The 17,941-nt window shown below is 46.2% G+C and overlaps 1 protein-coding gene and 26 non-coding genes across 30 annotated transcripts in view; all 27 read left to right on the top strand.

The window, feature by feature from the left end:
• Positions 1-17,941, top strand: part of rhbdf1b (rhomboid 5 homolog 1b (Drosophila)) — a 40,339-nt gene that overhangs the window by 17,292 nt on the left and 5,106 nt on the right. Inside the window, exons 2-8 of one of the 4 annotated variants that reach the window (XM_037463732.2) lie at positions 11,739-11,882; positions 11,984-12,117; positions 12,402-12,548; positions 16,015-16,228; positions 16,872-17,078; positions 17,465-17,587; positions 17,768-17,910. In XM_037463732.2, coding sequence (XP_037319629.1) covers positions 11,769-11,882; positions 11,984-12,117; positions 12,402-12,548; positions 16,015-16,228; positions 16,872-17,078; positions 17,465-17,587; positions 17,768-17,910 — 1,082 coding nt within the window. In that variant the 5' untranslated portion in view covers positions 11,739-11,768. The other 3 variants (XM_037463733.2, XM_062560154.1, XM_037463734.2) reach the window with 3 other exon arrangements.
• On the top strand, positions 212-301 carry trnai-uau (transfer RNA isoleucine (anticodon UAU)). Its single transcript is given in 2 exon segments — positions 212-249; positions 266-301. It is a non-coding gene; the product is annotated as a tRNA-Ile (tRNA).
• On the top strand, positions 583-676 carry trnai-uau (transfer RNA isoleucine (anticodon UAU)). Its single transcript has 2 exons — positions 583-620; positions 641-676. It is a non-coding gene; the product is annotated as a tRNA-Ile (tRNA).
• On the top strand, positions 1,111-1,200 carry trnai-uau (transfer RNA isoleucine (anticodon UAU)). The gene is given in 2 exon segments: positions 1,111-1,148; positions 1,165-1,200. It is a non-coding gene; the product is annotated as a tRNA-Ile (tRNA).
• trnai-uau (transfer RNA isoleucine (anticodon UAU)) lies at positions 1,482-1,575 on the top strand. The gene is made up of 2 exons: positions 1,482-1,519; positions 1,540-1,575. It is a non-coding gene; the product is annotated as a tRNA-Ile (tRNA).
• trnai-uau (transfer RNA isoleucine (anticodon UAU)) lies at positions 2,010-2,099 on the top strand. The gene is given in 2 exon segments: positions 2,010-2,047; positions 2,064-2,099. It is a non-coding gene; the product is annotated as a tRNA-Ile (tRNA).
• On the top strand, positions 2,381-2,474 carry trnai-uau (transfer RNA isoleucine (anticodon UAU)). The gene is made up of 2 exons: positions 2,381-2,418; positions 2,439-2,474. It is a non-coding gene; the product is annotated as a tRNA-Ile (tRNA).
• On the top strand, positions 2,909-2,998 carry trnai-uau (transfer RNA isoleucine (anticodon UAU)). The gene is given in 2 exon segments: positions 2,909-2,946; positions 2,963-2,998. It is a non-coding gene; the product is annotated as a tRNA-Ile (tRNA).
• On the top strand, positions 3,280-3,373 carry trnai-uau (transfer RNA isoleucine (anticodon UAU)). Its single transcript has 2 exons — positions 3,280-3,317; positions 3,338-3,373. It is a non-coding gene; the product is annotated as a tRNA-Ile (tRNA).
• On the top strand, positions 3,808-3,897 carry trnai-uau (transfer RNA isoleucine (anticodon UAU)). The gene is given in 2 exon segments: positions 3,808-3,845; positions 3,862-3,897. It is a non-coding gene; the product is annotated as a tRNA-Ile (tRNA).
• On the top strand, positions 4,179-4,272 carry trnai-uau (transfer RNA isoleucine (anticodon UAU)). Its single transcript has 2 exons — positions 4,179-4,216; positions 4,237-4,272. It is a non-coding gene; the product is annotated as a tRNA-Ile (tRNA).
• Positions 4,707-4,796, top strand: trnai-uau (transfer RNA isoleucine (anticodon UAU)). The gene is given in 2 exon segments: positions 4,707-4,744; positions 4,761-4,796. It is a non-coding gene; the product is annotated as a tRNA-Ile (tRNA).
• On the top strand, positions 5,078-5,171 carry trnai-uau (transfer RNA isoleucine (anticodon UAU)). Its single transcript has 2 exons — positions 5,078-5,115; positions 5,136-5,171. It is a non-coding gene; the product is annotated as a tRNA-Ile (tRNA).
• On the top strand, positions 5,606-5,695 carry trnai-uau (transfer RNA isoleucine (anticodon UAU)). Its single transcript is given in 2 exon segments — positions 5,606-5,643; positions 5,660-5,695. It is a non-coding gene; the product is annotated as a tRNA-Ile (tRNA).
• On the top strand, positions 5,977-6,070 carry trnai-uau (transfer RNA isoleucine (anticodon UAU)). Its single transcript has 2 exons — positions 5,977-6,014; positions 6,035-6,070. It is a non-coding gene; the product is annotated as a tRNA-Ile (tRNA).
• On the top strand, positions 6,505-6,594 carry trnai-uau (transfer RNA isoleucine (anticodon UAU)). The gene is given in 2 exon segments: positions 6,505-6,542; positions 6,559-6,594. It is a non-coding gene; the product is annotated as a tRNA-Ile (tRNA).
• trnai-uau (transfer RNA isoleucine (anticodon UAU)) lies at positions 6,876-6,969 on the top strand. Its single transcript has 2 exons — positions 6,876-6,913; positions 6,934-6,969. It is a non-coding gene; the product is annotated as a tRNA-Ile (tRNA).
• Positions 7,404-7,493, top strand: trnai-uau (transfer RNA isoleucine (anticodon UAU)). The gene is given in 2 exon segments: positions 7,404-7,441; positions 7,458-7,493. It is a non-coding gene; the product is annotated as a tRNA-Ile (tRNA).
• trnai-uau (transfer RNA isoleucine (anticodon UAU)) lies at positions 7,775-7,868 on the top strand. The gene is made up of 2 exons: positions 7,775-7,812; positions 7,833-7,868. It is a non-coding gene; the product is annotated as a tRNA-Ile (tRNA).
• Positions 8,303-8,392, top strand: trnai-uau (transfer RNA isoleucine (anticodon UAU)). Its single transcript is given in 2 exon segments — positions 8,303-8,340; positions 8,357-8,392. It is a non-coding gene; the product is annotated as a tRNA-Ile (tRNA).
• On the top strand, positions 8,674-8,767 carry trnai-uau (transfer RNA isoleucine (anticodon UAU)). Its single transcript has 2 exons — positions 8,674-8,711; positions 8,732-8,767. It is a non-coding gene; the product is annotated as a tRNA-Ile (tRNA).
• On the top strand, positions 9,202-9,291 carry trnai-uau (transfer RNA isoleucine (anticodon UAU)). The gene is given in 2 exon segments: positions 9,202-9,239; positions 9,256-9,291. It is a non-coding gene; the product is annotated as a tRNA-Ile (tRNA).
• Positions 9,573-9,666, top strand: trnai-uau (transfer RNA isoleucine (anticodon UAU)). Its single transcript has 2 exons — positions 9,573-9,610; positions 9,631-9,666. It is a non-coding gene; the product is annotated as a tRNA-Ile (tRNA).
• trnai-uau (transfer RNA isoleucine (anticodon UAU)) lies at positions 10,101-10,190 on the top strand. Its single transcript is given in 2 exon segments — positions 10,101-10,138; positions 10,155-10,190. It is a non-coding gene; the product is annotated as a tRNA-Ile (tRNA).
• On the top strand, positions 10,472-10,565 carry trnai-uau (transfer RNA isoleucine (anticodon UAU)). The gene is made up of 2 exons: positions 10,472-10,509; positions 10,530-10,565. It is a non-coding gene; the product is annotated as a tRNA-Ile (tRNA).
• Positions 11,000-11,089, top strand: trnai-uau (transfer RNA isoleucine (anticodon UAU)). Its single transcript is given in 2 exon segments — positions 11,000-11,037; positions 11,054-11,089. It is a non-coding gene; the product is annotated as a tRNA-Ile (tRNA).
• On the top strand, positions 11,371-11,464 carry trnai-uau (transfer RNA isoleucine (anticodon UAU)). The gene is made up of 2 exons: positions 11,371-11,408; positions 11,429-11,464. It is a non-coding gene; the product is annotated as a tRNA-Ile (tRNA).

Below are 17,941 nucleotides of genomic sequence, written 5' to 3'. Positions count from 1 at the left end.
AGTCACTAGGAAACCTTTGGATGAGTGGGGGCTTTGTCTTTTCGTTCTGTGGCTCCCTCTTTTTATTTAGCTACCTTGTTCGATCCACCTGTCCCTTTCTACTCATTCATGTCTGTTGTTGTGTCTGAGTGGGAGGAACAGTTTGCAAAATCGCAATGCCATCTTTCCTCCCTGTAGATGATTTGTTGCCCTAAATTGGGCAACCAAACATGTTCCAGTGGCGCAATCGGTCAGCGCGCAGTACTTATAAGACAGTATCTGAGACATGCTGAGGTTGTGAGTTCGAGCCTCACCTGGAACATTGTGTTTTTAATGCATCATTCCGTTTTGCAAGTCAGGTGTTCCTTATGTCTTCATGAGAAAAGTTATCTCTGTCTTTGTCTATTGAAACCCTTTGTGTGTCTTTTAATAGGAAGACAGCCTTTCAAATGAGAATGCCATCATGTTCTGTTGAAGATGTACTACGGCTGTTCCAAAACACTACTACTTTGTCCAACTTGCTTCAGCCGTGTCCCAAAGCACCTCAGCGGAACCTCGCTCCGTGCTACTTCAACTGATCTCCGGTTCTCACAGGTCTCCATGGCTCCAGTGGCGCAATTGGTCAGCGCGCGGTACTTATATGACAGTAGCCTGCGAAGCAATGCCGAGGTTGTGAGTTCGAGCCTCACCTGGAGCACATATGCTTTAATGTTTGTGCTTTGCTCAGACAGTACTCATACCCTGTATGACAAGCATTGCTGTTGGCACTTCATATTAAAAGATGCTACAGCAACTGGCTTCATTTGCACTGGTCCTTCAACTGGCTTCTAACGTGATAGAGAGTTTCCTTGTTGGTATTTCCGCTGATAAGCAAGAAAATCCCTCTTGTTCTACAAACGCCCTCTGTTACCAATAAACGTAGTCACTAGGAAACCTTTAGATGAGTGGAGGCTTTGTCTTTTCGTTCTGTGGCTCCCTCTTTTTATTTAGCTACCTTGTTCGATCCACCTGTCCCTCTCTACTCATTCATGTCTGTTGTTGTGTCTGAGTGGGAGGAACAGTTTGCAAAATCGCAATGCCATCTTTCCTCCCTGTAGATGATTTGTTGCCCTAAATTGGGCAACCAAACATGTTCCAGTGGCGCAATCGGTCAGCGCGCAGTACTTATAAGACAGTATCTGAGACATGCTGAGGTTGTGAGTTCGAGCCTCACCTGGAACATTGTGTTTTTAATGCATCATTCCGTTTTGCAAGTCAGGTGTTCCTTATGTCTTCATGAGAAAAGTTATCTCTGTCTTTGTCTATTGAAACCCTTTGTGTGTCTTTTAATAGGAAGACAGCCTTTCAAATGAGAATGCCATCATGTTCTGTTGAAGATGTACTACGGCTGTTCCAAAACACTACTACTTTGTCCAACTTGCTTCAGCCGTGTCCCAAAGCACCTCAGCGGAACCTCGCTCCGTGCTACTTCAACTGATCTCCGGTTCTCACAGGTCTCCATGGCTCCAGTGGCGCAATTGGTCAGCGCGCGGTACTTATATGACAGTAGCCTGCGAAGCAATGCCGAGGTTGTGAGTTCGAGCCTCACCTGGAGCACATATGCTTTAATGTTTGTGCTTTGCTCAGACAGTACTCATACCCTGTATGACAAGCATTGCTGTTGGCACTTCATATTAAAAGATGCTACAGCAACTGGCTTCATTTGCACTGGACCTTCAACTGGCTTCTAACGTGATAGAGAGTTTCCTTGTTGGTATTTCCGCTGATAAGCAAGAAAATCCCTCTTGTTCTACAAACGCCCTCTGTTACCAATAAACGTAGTCACTAGGAAACCTTTGGATGAGTGGAGGCTTTGTCTTTTCGTTCTGTGGCTCCCTCTTTTTATTTAGCTACCTTGTTCGATCCACCTGTCCCTCTCTACTCATTCATGTCTGTTGTTGTGTCTGAGTGGGAGGAACAGTTTGCAAAATCGCAATGCCATCTTTCCTCCCTGTAGATGATTTGTTGCCCTAAATTGGGCAACCAAACATGTTCCAGTGGCGCAATCGGTCAGCGCGCAGTACTTATAAGACAGTATCTGAGACATGCTGAGGTTGTGAGTTCGAGCCTCACCTGGAACATTGTGTTTTTAATGCATCATTCCGTTTTGCAAGTCAGGTGTTCCTTAAGTCTTCATGAGTAAAGTTATCTCTGTTTTTGTCTATTGAAACCCTTTGTGTGTCTTTTAATAAGAAGACAGCCTTTCAAATGAGAATGCCATCATGTTCTGTTGAAGATGTACTACGGCTGTTCCAAAACACTACTACTTTGTCCAACTTGCTTCAGCCGTGTCCCAAAGCACCTCAGCGGAACCTCGCTCCGTGCTGCTTCAACTGATCTCCGGTTCTCACAGTTCTCCATGGCTCCAGTGGCGCAATTGGTCAGCGCGCGGTACTTATATGACAGTAGCTTGCGAAGCAATGCCGAGGTTGTGAGTTCGAGCCTCACCTGGAGCACATATGCTTTAATGTTTGTGCTTTGCTCAGACAGTACTCATACCCTGTATGACAAGCCTTGCTGTTGGCACTTCATATTAAAAGATGTTACAGCAACTGGCTTCATTTGCACTGGACCTTCAACTGGCTTCTAACGTGATAGAGAGTTTCCTTGTTGGTATTTCCGCTGATAAGCAAGAAAATCCCTCTTGTTCTACAAACGCCCTCTGTTACCAATAAACGTAGTCACTAGGAAACCTTTGGATGAGTGGGGGCTTTGTCTTTTCGTTCTGTGGCTCCCTCTTTTTATTTAGCTACCTTGTTCGATCCACCTGTCCCTCTCTACTCATTCATGTCTGTTGTTGTGTCTGAGTGGGAGGAACAGTTTGCAAAATCGCAATGCCATCTTTCCTCCCTGTAGATGATTTGTTGCCCTAAATTGGGCAACCAAACATGTTCCAGTGGCGCAATCGGTCAGCGCGCAGTACTTATAAGACAGTATCTGAGACATGCTGAGGTTGTGAGTTCGAGCCTCACCTGGAACATTGTGTTTTTAATGCATCATTCCGTTTTGCAAGTCAGGTGTTCCTTATGTCTTCATGAGAAAAGTTATCTCTGTCTTTGTCTATTGAAACCCTTTGTGTGTCTTTTAATAGGAAGACAGCCTTTCAAATGAGAATGCCATCATGTTCTGTTGAAGATGTACTACGGCTGTTCCAAAACACTACTACTTTGTCCAACTTGCTTCAGCCGTGTCCCAAAGCACCTCAGCGGAACCTCGCTCCGTGCTACTTCAACTGATCTCCGGTTCTCACAGGTCTCCATGGCTCCAGTGGCGCAATTGGTCAGCGCGCGGTACTTATATGACAGTAGCCTGCGAAGCAATGCCGAGGTTGTGAGTTCGAGCCTCACCTGGAGCACATATGCTTTAATGTTTGTGCTTTGCTCAGACAGTACTCATACCCTGTATGACAAGCATTGCTGTTGGCACTTCATATTAAAAGATGCTACAGCAACTGGCTTCATTTGCACTGGTCCTTCAACTGGCTTCTAACGTGATAGAGAGTTTCCTTGTTGGTATTTCCGCTGATAAGCAAGAAAATCCCTCTTGTTCTACAAACGCCCTCTGTTACCAATAAACGTAGTCACTAGGAAACCTTTAGATGAGTGGAGGCTTTGTCTTTTCGTTCTGTGGCTCCCTCTTTTTATTTAGCTACCTTGTTCGATCCACCTGTCCCTCTCTACTCATTCATGTCTGTTGTTGTGTCTGAGTGGGAGGAACAGTTTGCAAAATCGCAATGCCATCTTTCCTCCCTGTAGATGATTTGTTGCCCTAAATTGGGCAACCAAACATGTTCCAGTGGCGCAATCGGTCAGCGCGCAGTACTTATAAGACAGTATCTGAGACATGCTGAGGTTGTGAGTTCGAGCCTCACCTGGAACATTGTGTTTTTAATGCATCATTCCGTTTTGCAAGTCAGGTGTTCCTTATGTCTTCATGAGAAAAGTTATCTCTGTCTTTGTCTATTGAAACCCTTTGTGTGTCTTTTAATAGGAAGACAGCCTTTCAAATGAGAATGCCATCATGTTCTGTTGAAGATGTACTACGGCTGTTCCAAAACACTACTACTTTGTCCAACTTGCTTCAGCCGTGTCCCAAAGCACCTCAGCGGAACCTCGCTCCGTGCTACTTCAACTGATCTCCGGTTCTCACAGGTCTCCATGGCTCCAGTGGCGCAATTGGTCAGCGCGCGGTACTTATATGACAGTAGCCTGCGAAGCAATGCCGAGGTTGTGAGTTCGAGCCTCACCTGGAGCACATATGCTTTAATGTTTGTGCTTTGCTCAGACAGTACTCATACCCTGTATGACAAGCATTGCTGTTGGCACTTCATATTAAAAGATGCTACAGCAACTGGCTTCATTTGCACTGGACCTTCAACTGGCTTCTAACGTGATAGAGAGTTTCCTTGTTGGTATTTCCGCTGATAAGCAAGAAAATCCCTCTTGTTCTACAAACGCCCTCTGTTACCAATAAACGTAGTCACTAGGAAACCTTTGGATGAGTGGAGGCTTTGTCTTTTCGTTCTGTGGCTCCCTCTTTTTATTTAGCTACCTTGTTCGATCCACCTGTCCCTCTCTACTCATTCATGTCTGTTGTTGTGTCTGAGTGGGAGGAACAGTTTGCAAAATCGCAATGCCATCTTTCCTCCCTGTAGATGATTTGTTGCCCTAAATTGGGCAACCAAACATGTTCCAGTGGCGCAATCGGTCAGCGCGCAGTACTTATAAAACAGTATCTGAGACATGCTGAGGTTGTGAGTTCGAGCCTCACCTGGAACATTGTGTTTTTAATGCATCATTCCGTTTTGCAAGTCAGGTGTTCCTTATGTCTTCATGAGAAAAGTTATCTCTGTCTTTGTCTATTGAAACCCTTTGTGTGTCTTTTAATAAGAAGACAGCCTTTCAAATGAGAATGCCATCATGTTCTGTTGAAGATGTACTACGGCTGTTCCAAAACACTACTACTTTGTCCAACTTGCTTCAGCCGTGTCCCAAAGCACCTCAGCGGAACCTCGCTCCGTGCTGCTTCAACTGATCTCCGGTTCTCACAGTTCTCCATGGCTCCAGTGGCGCAATTGGTCAGCGCGCGGTACTTATATGACAGTAGCCTGCGAAGCAATGCCGAGGTTGTGAGTTCGAGCCTCACCTGGAGCACATATGCTTTAATGTTTGTGCTTTGCTCAGACAGTACTCATACCCTGTATGACAAGCATTGCTGTTGGCACTTCATATTAAAAGATGCTACAGCAACTGGCTTCATTTGCACTGGACCTTCAACTGGCTTCTAACGTGATAGAGAGTTTCCTTGTTGGTATTTCCGCTGATAAGCAAGAAAATCCCTCTTGTTCTACAAACGCCCTCTGTTACCAATAAACGTAGTCACTAGGAAACCTTTGGATGAGTGGAGGCTTTGTCTTTTCGTTCTGTGGCTCCCTCTTTTTATTTAGCTACCTTGTTCGATCCACCTGTCCCTCTCTACTCATTCATGTCTGTTGTTGTGTCTGAGTGGGAGGAACAGTTTGCAAAATCGCAATGCCATCTTTCCTCCCTGTAGATGATTTGTTGCCCTAAATTGGGCAACCAAACATGTTCCAGTGGCGCAATCGGTCAGCGCGCAGTACTTATAAGACAGTATCTGAGACATGCTGAGGTTGTGAGTTCGAGCCTCACCTGGAACATTGTGTTTTTAATGCATCATTCCGTTTTGCAAGTCAGGTGTTCCTTATGTCTTCATGAGAAAAGTTATCTCTGTCTTTGTCTATTGAAACCCTTTGTGTGTCTTTTAATAAGAAGACAGCCTTTCAAATGAGAATGCCATCATGTTCTGTTGAAGATGTACTACGGCTGTTCCAAAACACTACTACTTTGTCCAACTTGCTTCAGCCGTGTCCCAAAGCACCTCAGCGGAACCTCGCTCCGTGCTGCTTCAACTGATCTCCGGTTCTCACAGTTCTCCATGGCTCCAGTGGCGCAATTGGTCAGCGCGCGGTACTTATATGACAGTAGCCTGCGAAGCAATGCCGAGGTTGTGAGTTCGAGCCTCACCTGGAGCACATATGCTTTAATGTTTGTGCTTTGCTCAGACAGTACTCATACCCTGTATGACAAGCCTTGCTGTTGGCACTTCATATTAAAAGATGTTACAGCAACTGGCTTCATTTGCACTGGACCTTCAACTGGCTTCTAACGTGATAGAGAGTTTCCTTGTTGGTATTTCCGCTGATAAGCAAGAAAATCCCTCTTGTTCTACAAACGCCCTCTGTTACCAATAAACGTAGTCACTAGGAAACCTTTGGATGAGTGGAGGCTTTGTCTTTTCGTTCTGTGGCTCCCTCTTTTTATTTAGCTACCTTGTTCGATCCACCTGTCCCTTTCTACTCATTCATGTCTGTTGTTGTGTCTGAGTGGGAGGAACAGTTTGTAAAATCGCAATGCCATCTTTCCTCCCTGTAGATGATTTGTTGCCCTAAATTGGGCAACCAAACATGTTCCAGTGGCGCAATCGGTCAGCGCGCAGTACTTATAAGACAGTATCTGAGACATGCTGAGGTTGTGAGTTCGAGCCTCACCTGGAACATTGTGTTTTTAATGCATCATTCCGTTTTGCAAGTCAGGTGTTCCTTATGTCTTCATGAGAAAAGTTATCTCTGTCTTTGTCTATTGAAACCCTTTGTGTGTCTTTTAATAGGAAGACAGCCTTTCAAATGAGAATGCCATCATGTTCTGTTGAAGATGTACTACGGCTGTTCCAAAACACTACTACTTTGTCCAACTTGCTTCAGCCGTGTCCCAAAGCACCTCAGCGGAACCTCGCTCCGTGCTACTTCAACTGATCTCCGGTTCTCACAGGTCTCCATGGCTCCAGTGGCGCAATTGGTCAGCGCGCGGTACTTATATGACAGTAGCCTGCGAAGCAATGCCGAGGTTGTGAGTTCGAGCCTCACCTGGAGCACATATGCTTTAATGTTTGTGCTTTGCTCAGACAGTACTCATACCCTGTATGACAAGCATTGCTGTTGGCACTTCATATTAAAAGATGCTACAGCAACTGGCTTCATTTGCACTGGACCTTCAACTGGCTTCTAACGTGATAGAGAGTTTCCTTGTTGGTATTTCCGCTGATAAGCAAGAAAATCCCTCTTGTTCTACAAACGCCCTCTGTTACCAATAAACGTAGTCACTAGGAAACCTTTGGATGAGTGGAGGCTTTGTCTTTTCGTTCTGTGGCTCCCTCTTTTTATTTAGCTACCTTGTTCGATCCACCTGTCCCTCTCTACTCATTCATGTCTGTTGTTGTGTCTGAGTGGGAGGAACAGTTTGCAAAATCGCAATGCCATCTTTCCTCCCTGTAGATGATTTGTTGCCCTAAATTGGGCAACCAAACATGTTCCAGTGGCGCAATCGGTCAGCGCGCAGTACTTATAAAACAGTATCTGAGACATGCTGAGGTTGTGAGTTCGAGCCTCACCTGGAACATTGTGTTTTTAATGCATCATTCCGTTTTGCAAGTCAGGTGTTCCTTATGTCTTCATGAGAAAAGTTATCTCTGTCTTTGTCTATTGAAACCCTTTGTGTGTCTTTTAATAAGAAGACAGCCTTTCAAATGAGAATGCCATCATGTTCTGTTGAAGATGTACTACGGCTGTTCCAAAACACTACTACTTTGTCCAACTTGCTTCAGCCGTGTCCCAAAGCACCTCAGCGGAACCTCGCTCCGTGCTGCTTCAACTGATCTCCGGTTCTCACAGTTCTCCATGGCTCCAGTGGCGCAATTGGTCAGCGCGCGGTACTTATATGACAGTAGCCTGCGAAGCAATGCCGAGGTTGTGAGTTCGAGCCTCACCTGGAGCACATATGCTTTAATGTTTGTGCTTTGCTCAGACAGTACTCATACCCTGTATGACAAGCATTGCTGTTGGCACTTCATATTAAAAGATGCTACAGCAACTGGCTTCATTTGCACTGGACCTTCAACTGGCTTCTAACGTGATAGAGAGTTTCCTTGTTGGTATTTCCGCTGATAAGCAAGAAAATCCCTCTTGTTCTACAAACGCCCTCTGTTACCAATAAACGTAGTCACTAGGAAACCTTTGGATGAGTGGAGGCTTTGTCTTTTCGTTCTGTGGCTCCCTCTTTTTATTTAGCTACCTTGTTCGATCCACCTGTCCCTCTCTACTCATTCATGTCTGTTGTTGTGTCTGAGTGGGAGGAACAGTTTGCAAAATCGCAATGCCATCTTTCCTCCCTGTAGATGATTTGTTGCCCTAAATTGGGCAACCAAACATGTTCCAGTGGCGCAATCGGTCAGCGCGCAGTACTTATAAGACAGTATCTGAGACATGCTGAGGTTGTGAGTTCGAGCCTCACCTGGAACATTGTGTTTTTAATGCATCATTCCGTTTTGCAAGTCAGGTGTTCCTTATGTCTTCATGAGAAAAGTTATCTCTGTCTTTGTCTATTGAAACCCTTTGTGTGTCTTTTAATAAGAAGACAGCCTTTCAAATGAGAATGCCATCATGTTCTGTTGAAGATGTACTACGGCTGTTCCAAAACACTACTACTTTGTCCAACTTGCTTCAGCCGTGTCCCAAAGCACCTCAGCGGAACCTCGCTCCGTGCTGCTTCAACTGATCTCCGGTTCTCACAGTTCTCCATGGCTCCAGTGGCGCAATTGGTCAGCGCGCGGTACTTATATGACAGTAGCCTGCGAAGCAATGCCGAGGTTGTGAGTTCGAGCCTCACCTGGAGCACATATGCTTTAATGTTTGTGCTTTGCTCAGACAGTACTCATACCCTGTATGACAAGCCTTGCTGTTGGCACTTCATATTAAAAGATGTTACAGCAACTGGCTTCATTTGCACTGGACCTTCAACTGGCTTCTAACGTGATAGAGAGTTTCCTTGTTGGTATTTCCGCTGATAAGCAAGAAAATCCCTCTTGTTCTACAAACGCCCTCTGTTACCAATAAACGTAGTCACTAGGAAACCTTTGGATGAGTGGAGGCTTTGTCTTTTCGTTCTGTGGCTCCCTCTTTTTATTTAGCTACCTTGTTCGATCCACCTGTCCCTTTCTACTCATTCATGTCTGTTGTTGTGTCTGAGTGGGAGGAACAGTTTGCAAAATCGCAATGCCATCTTTCCTCCCTGTAGATGATTTGTTGCCCTAAATTGGGCAACCAAACATGTTCCAGTGGCGCAATCGGTCAGCGCGCAGTACTTATAAGACAGTATCTGAGACATGCTGAGGTTGTGAGTTCGAGCCTCACCTGGAACATTGTGTTTTTAATGCATCATTCCGTTTTGCAAGTCAGGTGTTCCTTATGTCTTCATGAGAAAAGTTATCTCTGTCTTTGTCTATTGAAACCCTTTGTGTGTCTTTTAATAGGAAGACAGCCTTTCAAATGAGAATGCCATCATGTTCTGTTGAAGATGTACTACGGCTGTTCCAAAACACTACTACTTTGTCCAACTTGCTTCAGCCGTGTCCCAAAGCACCTCAGCGGAACCTCGCTCCGTGCTACTTCAACTGATCTCCGGTTCTCACAGGTCTCCATGGCTCCAGTGGCGCAATTGGTCAGCGCGCGGTACTTATATGACAGTAGCCTGCAAAGCAATGCCGAGGTTGTGAGTTCGAGCCTCACCTGGAGCACATATGCTTTAATGTTTGTGCTTTGCTCAGACAGTACTCATACCCTGTATGACAAGCATTGCTGTTGGCACTTCATATTAAAAGATGCTACAGCAACTGGCTTCATTTGCACTGGTCCTTCAACTGGCTTCTAACGTGATAGAGAGTTTCCTTGTTGGTATTTCCGCTGATAAGCAAGAAAATCCCTCTTGTTCTACAAACGCCCTCTGTTACCAATAAACGTAGTCACTAGGAAACCTTTAGATGAGTGGAGGCTTTGTCTTTTCGTTCTGTGGCTCCCTCTTTTTATTTAGCTACCTTGTTCGATCCACCTGTCCCTCTCTACTCATTCATGTCTGTTGTTGTGTCTGAGTGGGAGGAACAGTTTGCAAAATCGCAATGCCATCTTTCCTCCCTGTAGATGATTTGTTGCCCTAAATTGGGCAACCAAACATGTTCCAGTGGCGCAATCGGTCAGCGCGCAGTACTTATAAGACAGTATCTGAGACATGCTGAGGTTGTGAGTTCGAGCCTCACCTGGAACATTGTGTTTTTAATGCATCATTCCGTTTTGCAAGTCAGGTGTTCCTTATGTCTTCATGAGAAAAGTTATCTCTGTCTTTGTCTATTGAAACCCTTTGTGTGTCTTTTAATAAGAAGACAGCCTTTCAAATGAGAATGCCATCATGTTCTGTTGAAGATGTACTACGGCTGTTCCAAAACACTACTACTTTGTCCAACTTGCTTCAGCCGTGTCCCAAAGCACCTCAGCGGAACCTCGCTCCGTGCTGCTTCAACTGATCTCCGGTTCTCACAGTTCTCCATGGCTCCAGTGGCGCAATTGGTCAGCGCGCGGTACTTATATGACAGTAGCCTGCGAAGCAATGCCGAGGTTGTGAGTTCGAGCCTCACCTGGAGCACATATGCTTTAATGTTTGTGCTTTGCTCAGACAGTACTCATACCCTGTATGACAAGCCTTGCTGTTGGCACTTCATATTAAAAGATGTTACAGCAACTGGCTTCATTTGCACTGGACCTTCAACTGGCTTCTAACGTGATAGAGAGTTTCCTTGTTGGTATTTCCGCTGATAAGCAAGAAAATCCCTCTTGTTCTACAAACGCCCTCTGTTACCAATAAACGTAGTCACTAGGAAACCTTTGGATGAGTGGAGGCTTTGTCTTTTCGTTCTGTGGCTCCCTCTTTTTATTTAGCTACCTTGTTCGATCCACCTGTCCCTTTCTACTCATTCATGTCTGTTGTTGTGTCTGAGTGGGAGGAACAGTTTGCAAAATCGCAATGCCATCTTTCCTCCCTGTAGATGATTTGTTGCCCTAAATTGGGCAACCAAACATGTTCCAGTGGCGCAATCGGTCAGCGCGCAGTACTTATAAGACAGTATCTGAGACATGCTGAGGTTGTGAGTTCGAGCCTCACCTGGAACATTGTGTTTTTAATGCATCATTCCGTTTTGCAAGTCAGGTGTTCCTTATGTCTTCATGAGAAAAGTTATCTCTGTCTTTGTCTATTGAAACCCTTTGTGTGTCTTTTAATAGGAAGACAGCCTTTCAAATGAGAATGCCATCATGTTCTGTTGAAGATGTACTACGGCTGTTCCAAAACACTACTACTTTGTCCAACTTGCTTCAGCCGTGTCCCAAAGCACCTCAGCGGAACCTCGCTCCGTGCTACTTCAACTGATCTCCGGTTCTCACAGGTCTCCATGGCTCCAGTGGAGCAATTGGTCAGCGCGCGGTACTTATATGACAGTAGCCTGCAAAGCAATGCCGAGGTTGTGAGTTCGAGCCTCACCTGGAGCACATATGCTTTAATGTTTGTGCTTTGCTCAGACAGTACTCATACCCTGTATGACAAGCATTGCTGTTGGCACTTCATATTAAAAGATGCTACAGCAACTGGCTTCATTTGCACTGGTCCTTCAACTGGCTTCTAACGGGATAGAGAGTTTCCTTGTTGGTATTTCCGCTGATAAGCAAGAAAATCCCTCTTGTTCTACAAACGCCCTCTGTTACCAATAAACGTAGCTACCTTGTTCGATCCACCTGTCCATACTTTTCTTTTTCTGCTTTCCAGCTGCCGGGTCTGGCGGGGAGGCTTGAGAGCATGGATGAGCCAGGAAGCAGGAACGGCAGCTGCCAGAGGATAAAGCCGCCATGGCTCAAACTCGACATTCCCACCATCCGGCTGACGGCGTACGACACGCCCACACTCCCTCAGGTAAAAACAAGCCAGATCAGCGGCGGAATTTCATTCATGTTAAGTTTGACATCACATGGAATTCACACAAAGCGGTAATCCTCGGCCTTTATGTGTTGCAGCCGGTGAAGCGGCTGCGCAGTGTCAGCATGCCTGGGGAAAACCCTCAGATGTGTACCGCTGCCTTGGAAACTTCCAACAACTACCTCAGACCTCCGATGGAACGACTGCCCTCCTTCACACAGTCCATCAAGAGGTTAGGCACACACAGACACACAAACTCCTGTGTTCTTGCCACTCATTTTCTTAAACTGCTATTTTCTTATTGCGACTGCCTGTCGTATGATTTCTTCCTAACTCATCTTTAACAAAACTAATTGAAGCTGCAGCCTCCTTTTGGATTCAACACTTAATAATTAATAATTCTCTCTTGTCCTCCTTTTATTCATTTTTTTCTTTCTTCCTTCTCACTTCCTTCCTTTGTTCTTCGGCTTCCCTCCACTGCCCCCCTGTCCTCTACGCGCTGCAATACGCATTTAGCGGGAAAAGGGTGCGCTTTGAGCGGGTAAACACAGTACCCCCAAAGGGTCAGAGGGAGCACAGGAGGGAGTCAACCACCCGGAGGCGGTCCTGCATCCCCAAGATTCTTACCCGACGGCGTTCATCTATACCCAAGCAGATCATCAGGTACAGGAAAGGTGGAGCAGGGAGGGAGCAGTTTAGAGGGTGGCCATTTTCATTTGTGTGGTAGTATTTAACTCTTCAATTCCAACTTAAAGCTGGTAAATGGATTTGGTTTCTCTGCCTGCTACTTTACTTTTCCTTATCCATTGTTTCTGCTTTCATGGTTTGAGTTTAGGCAGCATGTGACATTTATGCTACATGCTCTTCTCCAGAAAGCAAAGTTAGCAACTAGCTGGTGAACAAAGTTAAGCATTTAGTAGCTGAAGAGTCCAAAAAGGCGCTAAAAGATGTCTTGATTGTCTGAGTTATGCACCAACGTGTTGTGGGCTCTTAGTAGTCTCTTAGTGCAACAGATGTGAAGCCGTGAACAGTTCGTGTCACATAAGCTCTCACACACACGGCGCCGGTAAAGGTGGTGCACGGGGCCACATGTTTGGAGGCAATTAAAATAGCACAATTACTCGTACAGGTAATCTATGTGCTTCACGCAGCATGTTGGCGATAGCAAAACGCTAAATTAAATGTAAATGTTTAAACACGAGGGGCCAAAACAACATTAACATTAAGACAAATAACAGTCTTAATGTCTTATCTATATCATACCGAGGTTTATTATCCTGGTATGTGTGTGAGAGAGTCTCTGAATTCATGCCTCTGATGTTTACGAGAGAATTAATGGGATTTAGTGAACGTTTGCTTGTGTGTAGCTGAGGTTAGCTGACGTACCTCATCCTCAAAAGTGTGCAAAAATGCCGGATAAATCTTTCCTCTTCAAACAAAGTTTGAAATCAATGCGTGATTTGAACATTTGGCAGAAGAGTAACTGGGAAGACCCCCTGATGTTTGTTCATCTGGCCGACAGCAAGAAGAAAACTGTTCTTGAGCAGTTTTTCATCTTCGAAAACCATTTGTTTCGACAGATTTCCCAGAGTTAATCATCGATCTGAGTCACACCGACGCCCTTAATGACAGTTACCACCACACGCTCCACTGGAGTGCTGACACCAATACGCTGGTGGGCTTCAAGCGCTGCCTTTGCGTCGCAGCCGCTGTGCTGCGTGAGTGCGTGTGTTTGCGCGGGTCGAGTTCAGGCATGTCCCGGTGTCCTCCCTCCCGTTCCCTCTACTCTCTCGCTCCTCCTAACCTCCCATTTCCTGTGGAGTGCTGGTGTGGAACTGGTGTTCAGGCACACTCCTGCAGAACAAGGCCGAGGAGGAGAGAGGAGGACCTTACCGATAGTGACCGTCTGGGGCTCCGAATGGGGAAGGGAGGGAGATATTCAGCCTGACGAGGACCAGAGCCCGCTGTCAGCTCAGCCCACCGGGTCACATCCTTCAGCCACTGACACGTTCACACACACACACACACACACAACGTGCTGTGCTGTGTTGCTGGGGACACGAGGTCAGAAGATTTAGGATCCTTCCGCTCGTCATTGCGCTGAGGGAGTCCAGCTAGGGGAAGACTGGAAGTCTCTTTAGGGTCAGATTCCCGTCTGACGCAGGCTTTTCCCTAACCGTTGATTAACCAGGAACTCTCTGAGCGGGATGTGGATGTCGCCCGGAGTCTGGACATGTGCTCATCATCCTCTCTTTGCGTAACAGCAAGTGGTACAAGGCACCGCTTGGCCTGAATATTAGGAAATCCCCTCAGGGAACATTTGTATGTGTGATCCGCGGTGGATCCGTTGGCATCCAACGGATTAGGGATTAATGCTTGAGGGTAAGTGGGGGACACTACGTTAGGGATGCTGGGGATGGAGGGTCTGCAGCTCCACAGTCCCTGACCCCCTCAGGTATGACCCATACCCTGAAACCCTCATGGAGCTCTCTGGACAGGTGAGTTTGAAGCACTTTTAAGGGGATTGCTGAACACAGCCCATTTCATTCATTGCAGAGGTTTGAGGTTTTCTTTAAATAGAATATAATAAACATTGAAAACGTCTTCGTTCAGTGTTGAAGTAACACATCACGTCAACGCATTTATCCAATCTGAAAAACGTTCATATTTACTTTTTCTCTTGTCTACCCGTTCAACAATGTTTTTGTATTTTATTGCTTCGATCTTTCCTTCTGCCTTTTCCCCTGATGAAATGACTGCTGTCTAATCCCATAATTACGCTAGCAGTAGATTGCTGCTTCATCTGCACCAGCCTTACCCTGAGGAGATGAAAGCTAATGGATGCCGTTTAACATTAGATTTCATCTTTGATCCGTGATGGGTTCGTGCCGTCCTCAGCCACCCATAAATCTCTTTATTTATCGGTTTGTGTGGGCGAAGCGAGCTTGTCGGTGCATGTGCGCACAAAGACAAAACCTGCTTATCTAAACAGTTACACAAAAGAACACAGGAGAGATTGCATCACGTTTTACCGTCCATAACGGATGTTATGTTCATCCTGATCGGTATCTGCATTCTGCAACCACTTTATTTTTATGTTTCTATATTTCTAACCAGTCAGTGGGACTTCAGTCCTTCTAAAACATTCCACTCAAGGAGGACACGAATCCCCCCCCCCCCGCCCGCCCCGTGCAGCCTTAAAAGGCTTCCCCAGCTGGCGTCTTTCTTGACGATGAGGCCCGAGTGTTTATTGCTGAGTGTTTGGCTGTTTCCCGCTGTCCCCCCCCCCCCCCAGCCTGTCACGCACTGTTTCTCCAAGGAGAAAAAAGGGACCTGGATGCACATTTATTCTGAACTAAGTTAGAAACAAAGAGCCAAGTGAGTTTATGAACTGCAGGTTGGGCAACATCTGCCACTTCAGCGCTCACTTAGCAGAGAGACCAAGATCTTGTGAGAACTGTTTCATTCCGGCTCTCTGAGCTGGACAGGAAGCGTCTACTGTAAATAAAAATGCACATTTACACAGAGACAGTTTCTCAAGAGACCAAAGGTCTAGAAGCTGAGCTGCGAATCTCTTTACTCACTTTGTGCTTGTATTTTGGGCCGCCATAAGTTTCAGCTGATTTCTATTCATTTTGGTCAATTTGCTCATCAAGCATATTAAACATTTCACATGTGTATTTAGTTTAAGGTTCCAAATAAAAACTGCAAGGTCGCACATCTCTCAACTCCGTAGTTACACACAAGACAGCAATCAACAAATGAACCAATTAAGCCGTCAAACCAATCAAGCAAATATTACATTGTTCTGCTAATCAGGAGGGATTTACAGCTCAATCTGTCAGAGTATTTTGTCTGTGTGTGTGTGTGTGTGTGAACAGAAAATACAAAATGTGAAAAATACCAAGGTTCGTCGTGATTTGCAGAAGTAACTACAAGCTGTTTTGTAGCTTTTGAGAAGTAAAATGCTACATTGATACAATGATACAACTTTTTATTATCATTAATATATGAAACATATAAAACATTTTTTGCTCAGTTTCTCCCGGGGCCTTCCCCTAAATCAAACCGCCACCTCACAACATTAGGTGTTCACATGCTCACCAGATCCCCCCCCCCTCTCCCCCAGGGGTACGGCCGACTGGTTCGGGGTGAGCAAAGACAGCGACAGCACCCAGCGATGGAGGAGGAAGAGCCTGCAGCACTGCAGCCATCTGTACGGGGGCCTGAAGCCACAGGTGATGAGGGAGAGGGAGCTGCACAGCCAGGACAACATCTCCCTGGCCAGCACTGAGACCCCTCCCCCCCTCTACCTCCCACCCTACCACCATGGCATGCAGAGGGTAGGGCAGCGCCGGGGGCACGTGAGAGGGACGGGGCAGTCGCACGCCTTTTGCTGCCTGCCTTCTCTTCCAGATCTTCGGCGCTTGCTTCACCTCTTTTTGCTTTGCACTGTTGCCTTGGGTTCAATTGATGGCTTTTTCACATGTGACGCATTTGTCAGCATGCAGGGGTTTTCAAATATGTAAAATAATCACCTATTCACGCATTCATTCCCAGAATAGCATTAACAACTTGTGTTGCACTGGTAGTATTTACAACAAAAACAAGACTTTCATTTGATGTTTATTTAGGGGACCTGTTATAAAAGTACCTCAGTCTTGTGTCCAAAGGATCTTCCTTTATTCCTCTGCCTTTATTTTAATCATTAATTTCAGGTCTCTTTTACTAAAACCTAAAGATTAAGCAATTTAAAAAAACGTCTTAGCATAAACTTGGACATCAATTTTCCCTGCTTTTTACTTATTTGTTGCTGTTTGTTTATTATTGTTTGTGGCTCGACAATTGAGTATGAAAAAAAGAGCCAACACCGTGTGTGTGTGTGTGCGTGCGTGCGTGTGTGTGTGTGTGCGTGCGTGCGTGTGTGTGTGTGTGCGTGCGTGCGTGCGTGCGTGCGTGTGTGTGTGTGTGTGTGCGTGCACGCAGATCGTCGACCCCCTGGCTCGGGGTCGAGCCTTCCGCATGGTGGAGGAGGTCGATGGCTTCAGTGTGCCGCAAACCCCCATCACGCCCGGCACCGCCTCCCTCTGCTCCCTTTCCAGCTCCCGCTCCGCCCTCAACTGGTTGCCACAGCGACGCAAACGGGAGTCTGTCGCAGTCATGAGCCTCAAGGCTGCAGCAGCTTTGATGAAGGTGTTCATGCTCTTTGTTCATGCAGCGGTTGGGACCACCTACAACCGAGCTAGACGTGGGAGTTTGTAATCCGTCATTGTTTGTTTCTTTAGGTTTCAAACAGACTGTCTTCCTCTCCTTTAATAGATCTTAATAACAGCGTAGCACATGTGGTATATAGGGGCCCAATGGATGTGAGGGTCCTGAGAGTAACTGGGTCCGGCAGATGGTCCACGATACACAAATACTCAGCTTTCTGCTGGATCAGAACACTCCAGAAGTGCAGATCTACTGTGACACCATCATTAAATTCTATTGCTAAGAGGGACGTGCGTTACAGGCCTCATTGCACGTCTGTTGATAGTAATACCGTGTGTGTGTGTGTGTGTGTGTGTGTGATGTGTCAGGGTCGCCCTTTAGCCGAGAGCACCTCTGGGCGTTCTCGCCGGCGGAGTTTCATGCCCTCTAGTTTCCTGGAAGACGACACCGTGGACTTCACCGATGATCTGGACACTTCCTTCTTCACCAGGGTGAGCAGTGGGGAAGCCACTGTAACCCCAAACCTGGGATTTAACCACTAGACCAAAAACAACATTGCAAACACCAGATGAGGAGCCACTCTGCTTCTTCTGCTGAACGCGTTGTCTTCTGTCACCAAAAACCCGTCGGACAGCTCTGAATTCCCAATGACTTGTGTTCTATCTGCGCAGGAAGGCCTGCAGGATGAGCTGTACAGCTTTGTCGACGACGTTTTTGAGACCCCGTCGGAGGCCGACCTCAAACAGCTGGACGAGAGCGAGCTCACAGGCAGTGCGTTGGACAGGATCGAACTGGAGAGGAGCCACCTCATGCTGTGGGTCCCTTTTTCTGATTTATATGCTCAC

The sequence above is a fragment of the Pungitius pungitius genome, chromosome 21, assembly GCF_949316345.1.
Source record: "Pungitius pungitius chromosome 21, fPunPun2.1, whole genome shotgun sequence".
In the NCBI taxonomy this organism is placed as follows: domain Eukaryota; kingdom Metazoa; phylum Chordata; class Actinopteri; order Perciformes; family Gasterosteidae; genus Pungitius; species Pungitius pungitius.
This window is presented reverse-complemented; position numbering and strand designations above follow the sequence as displayed.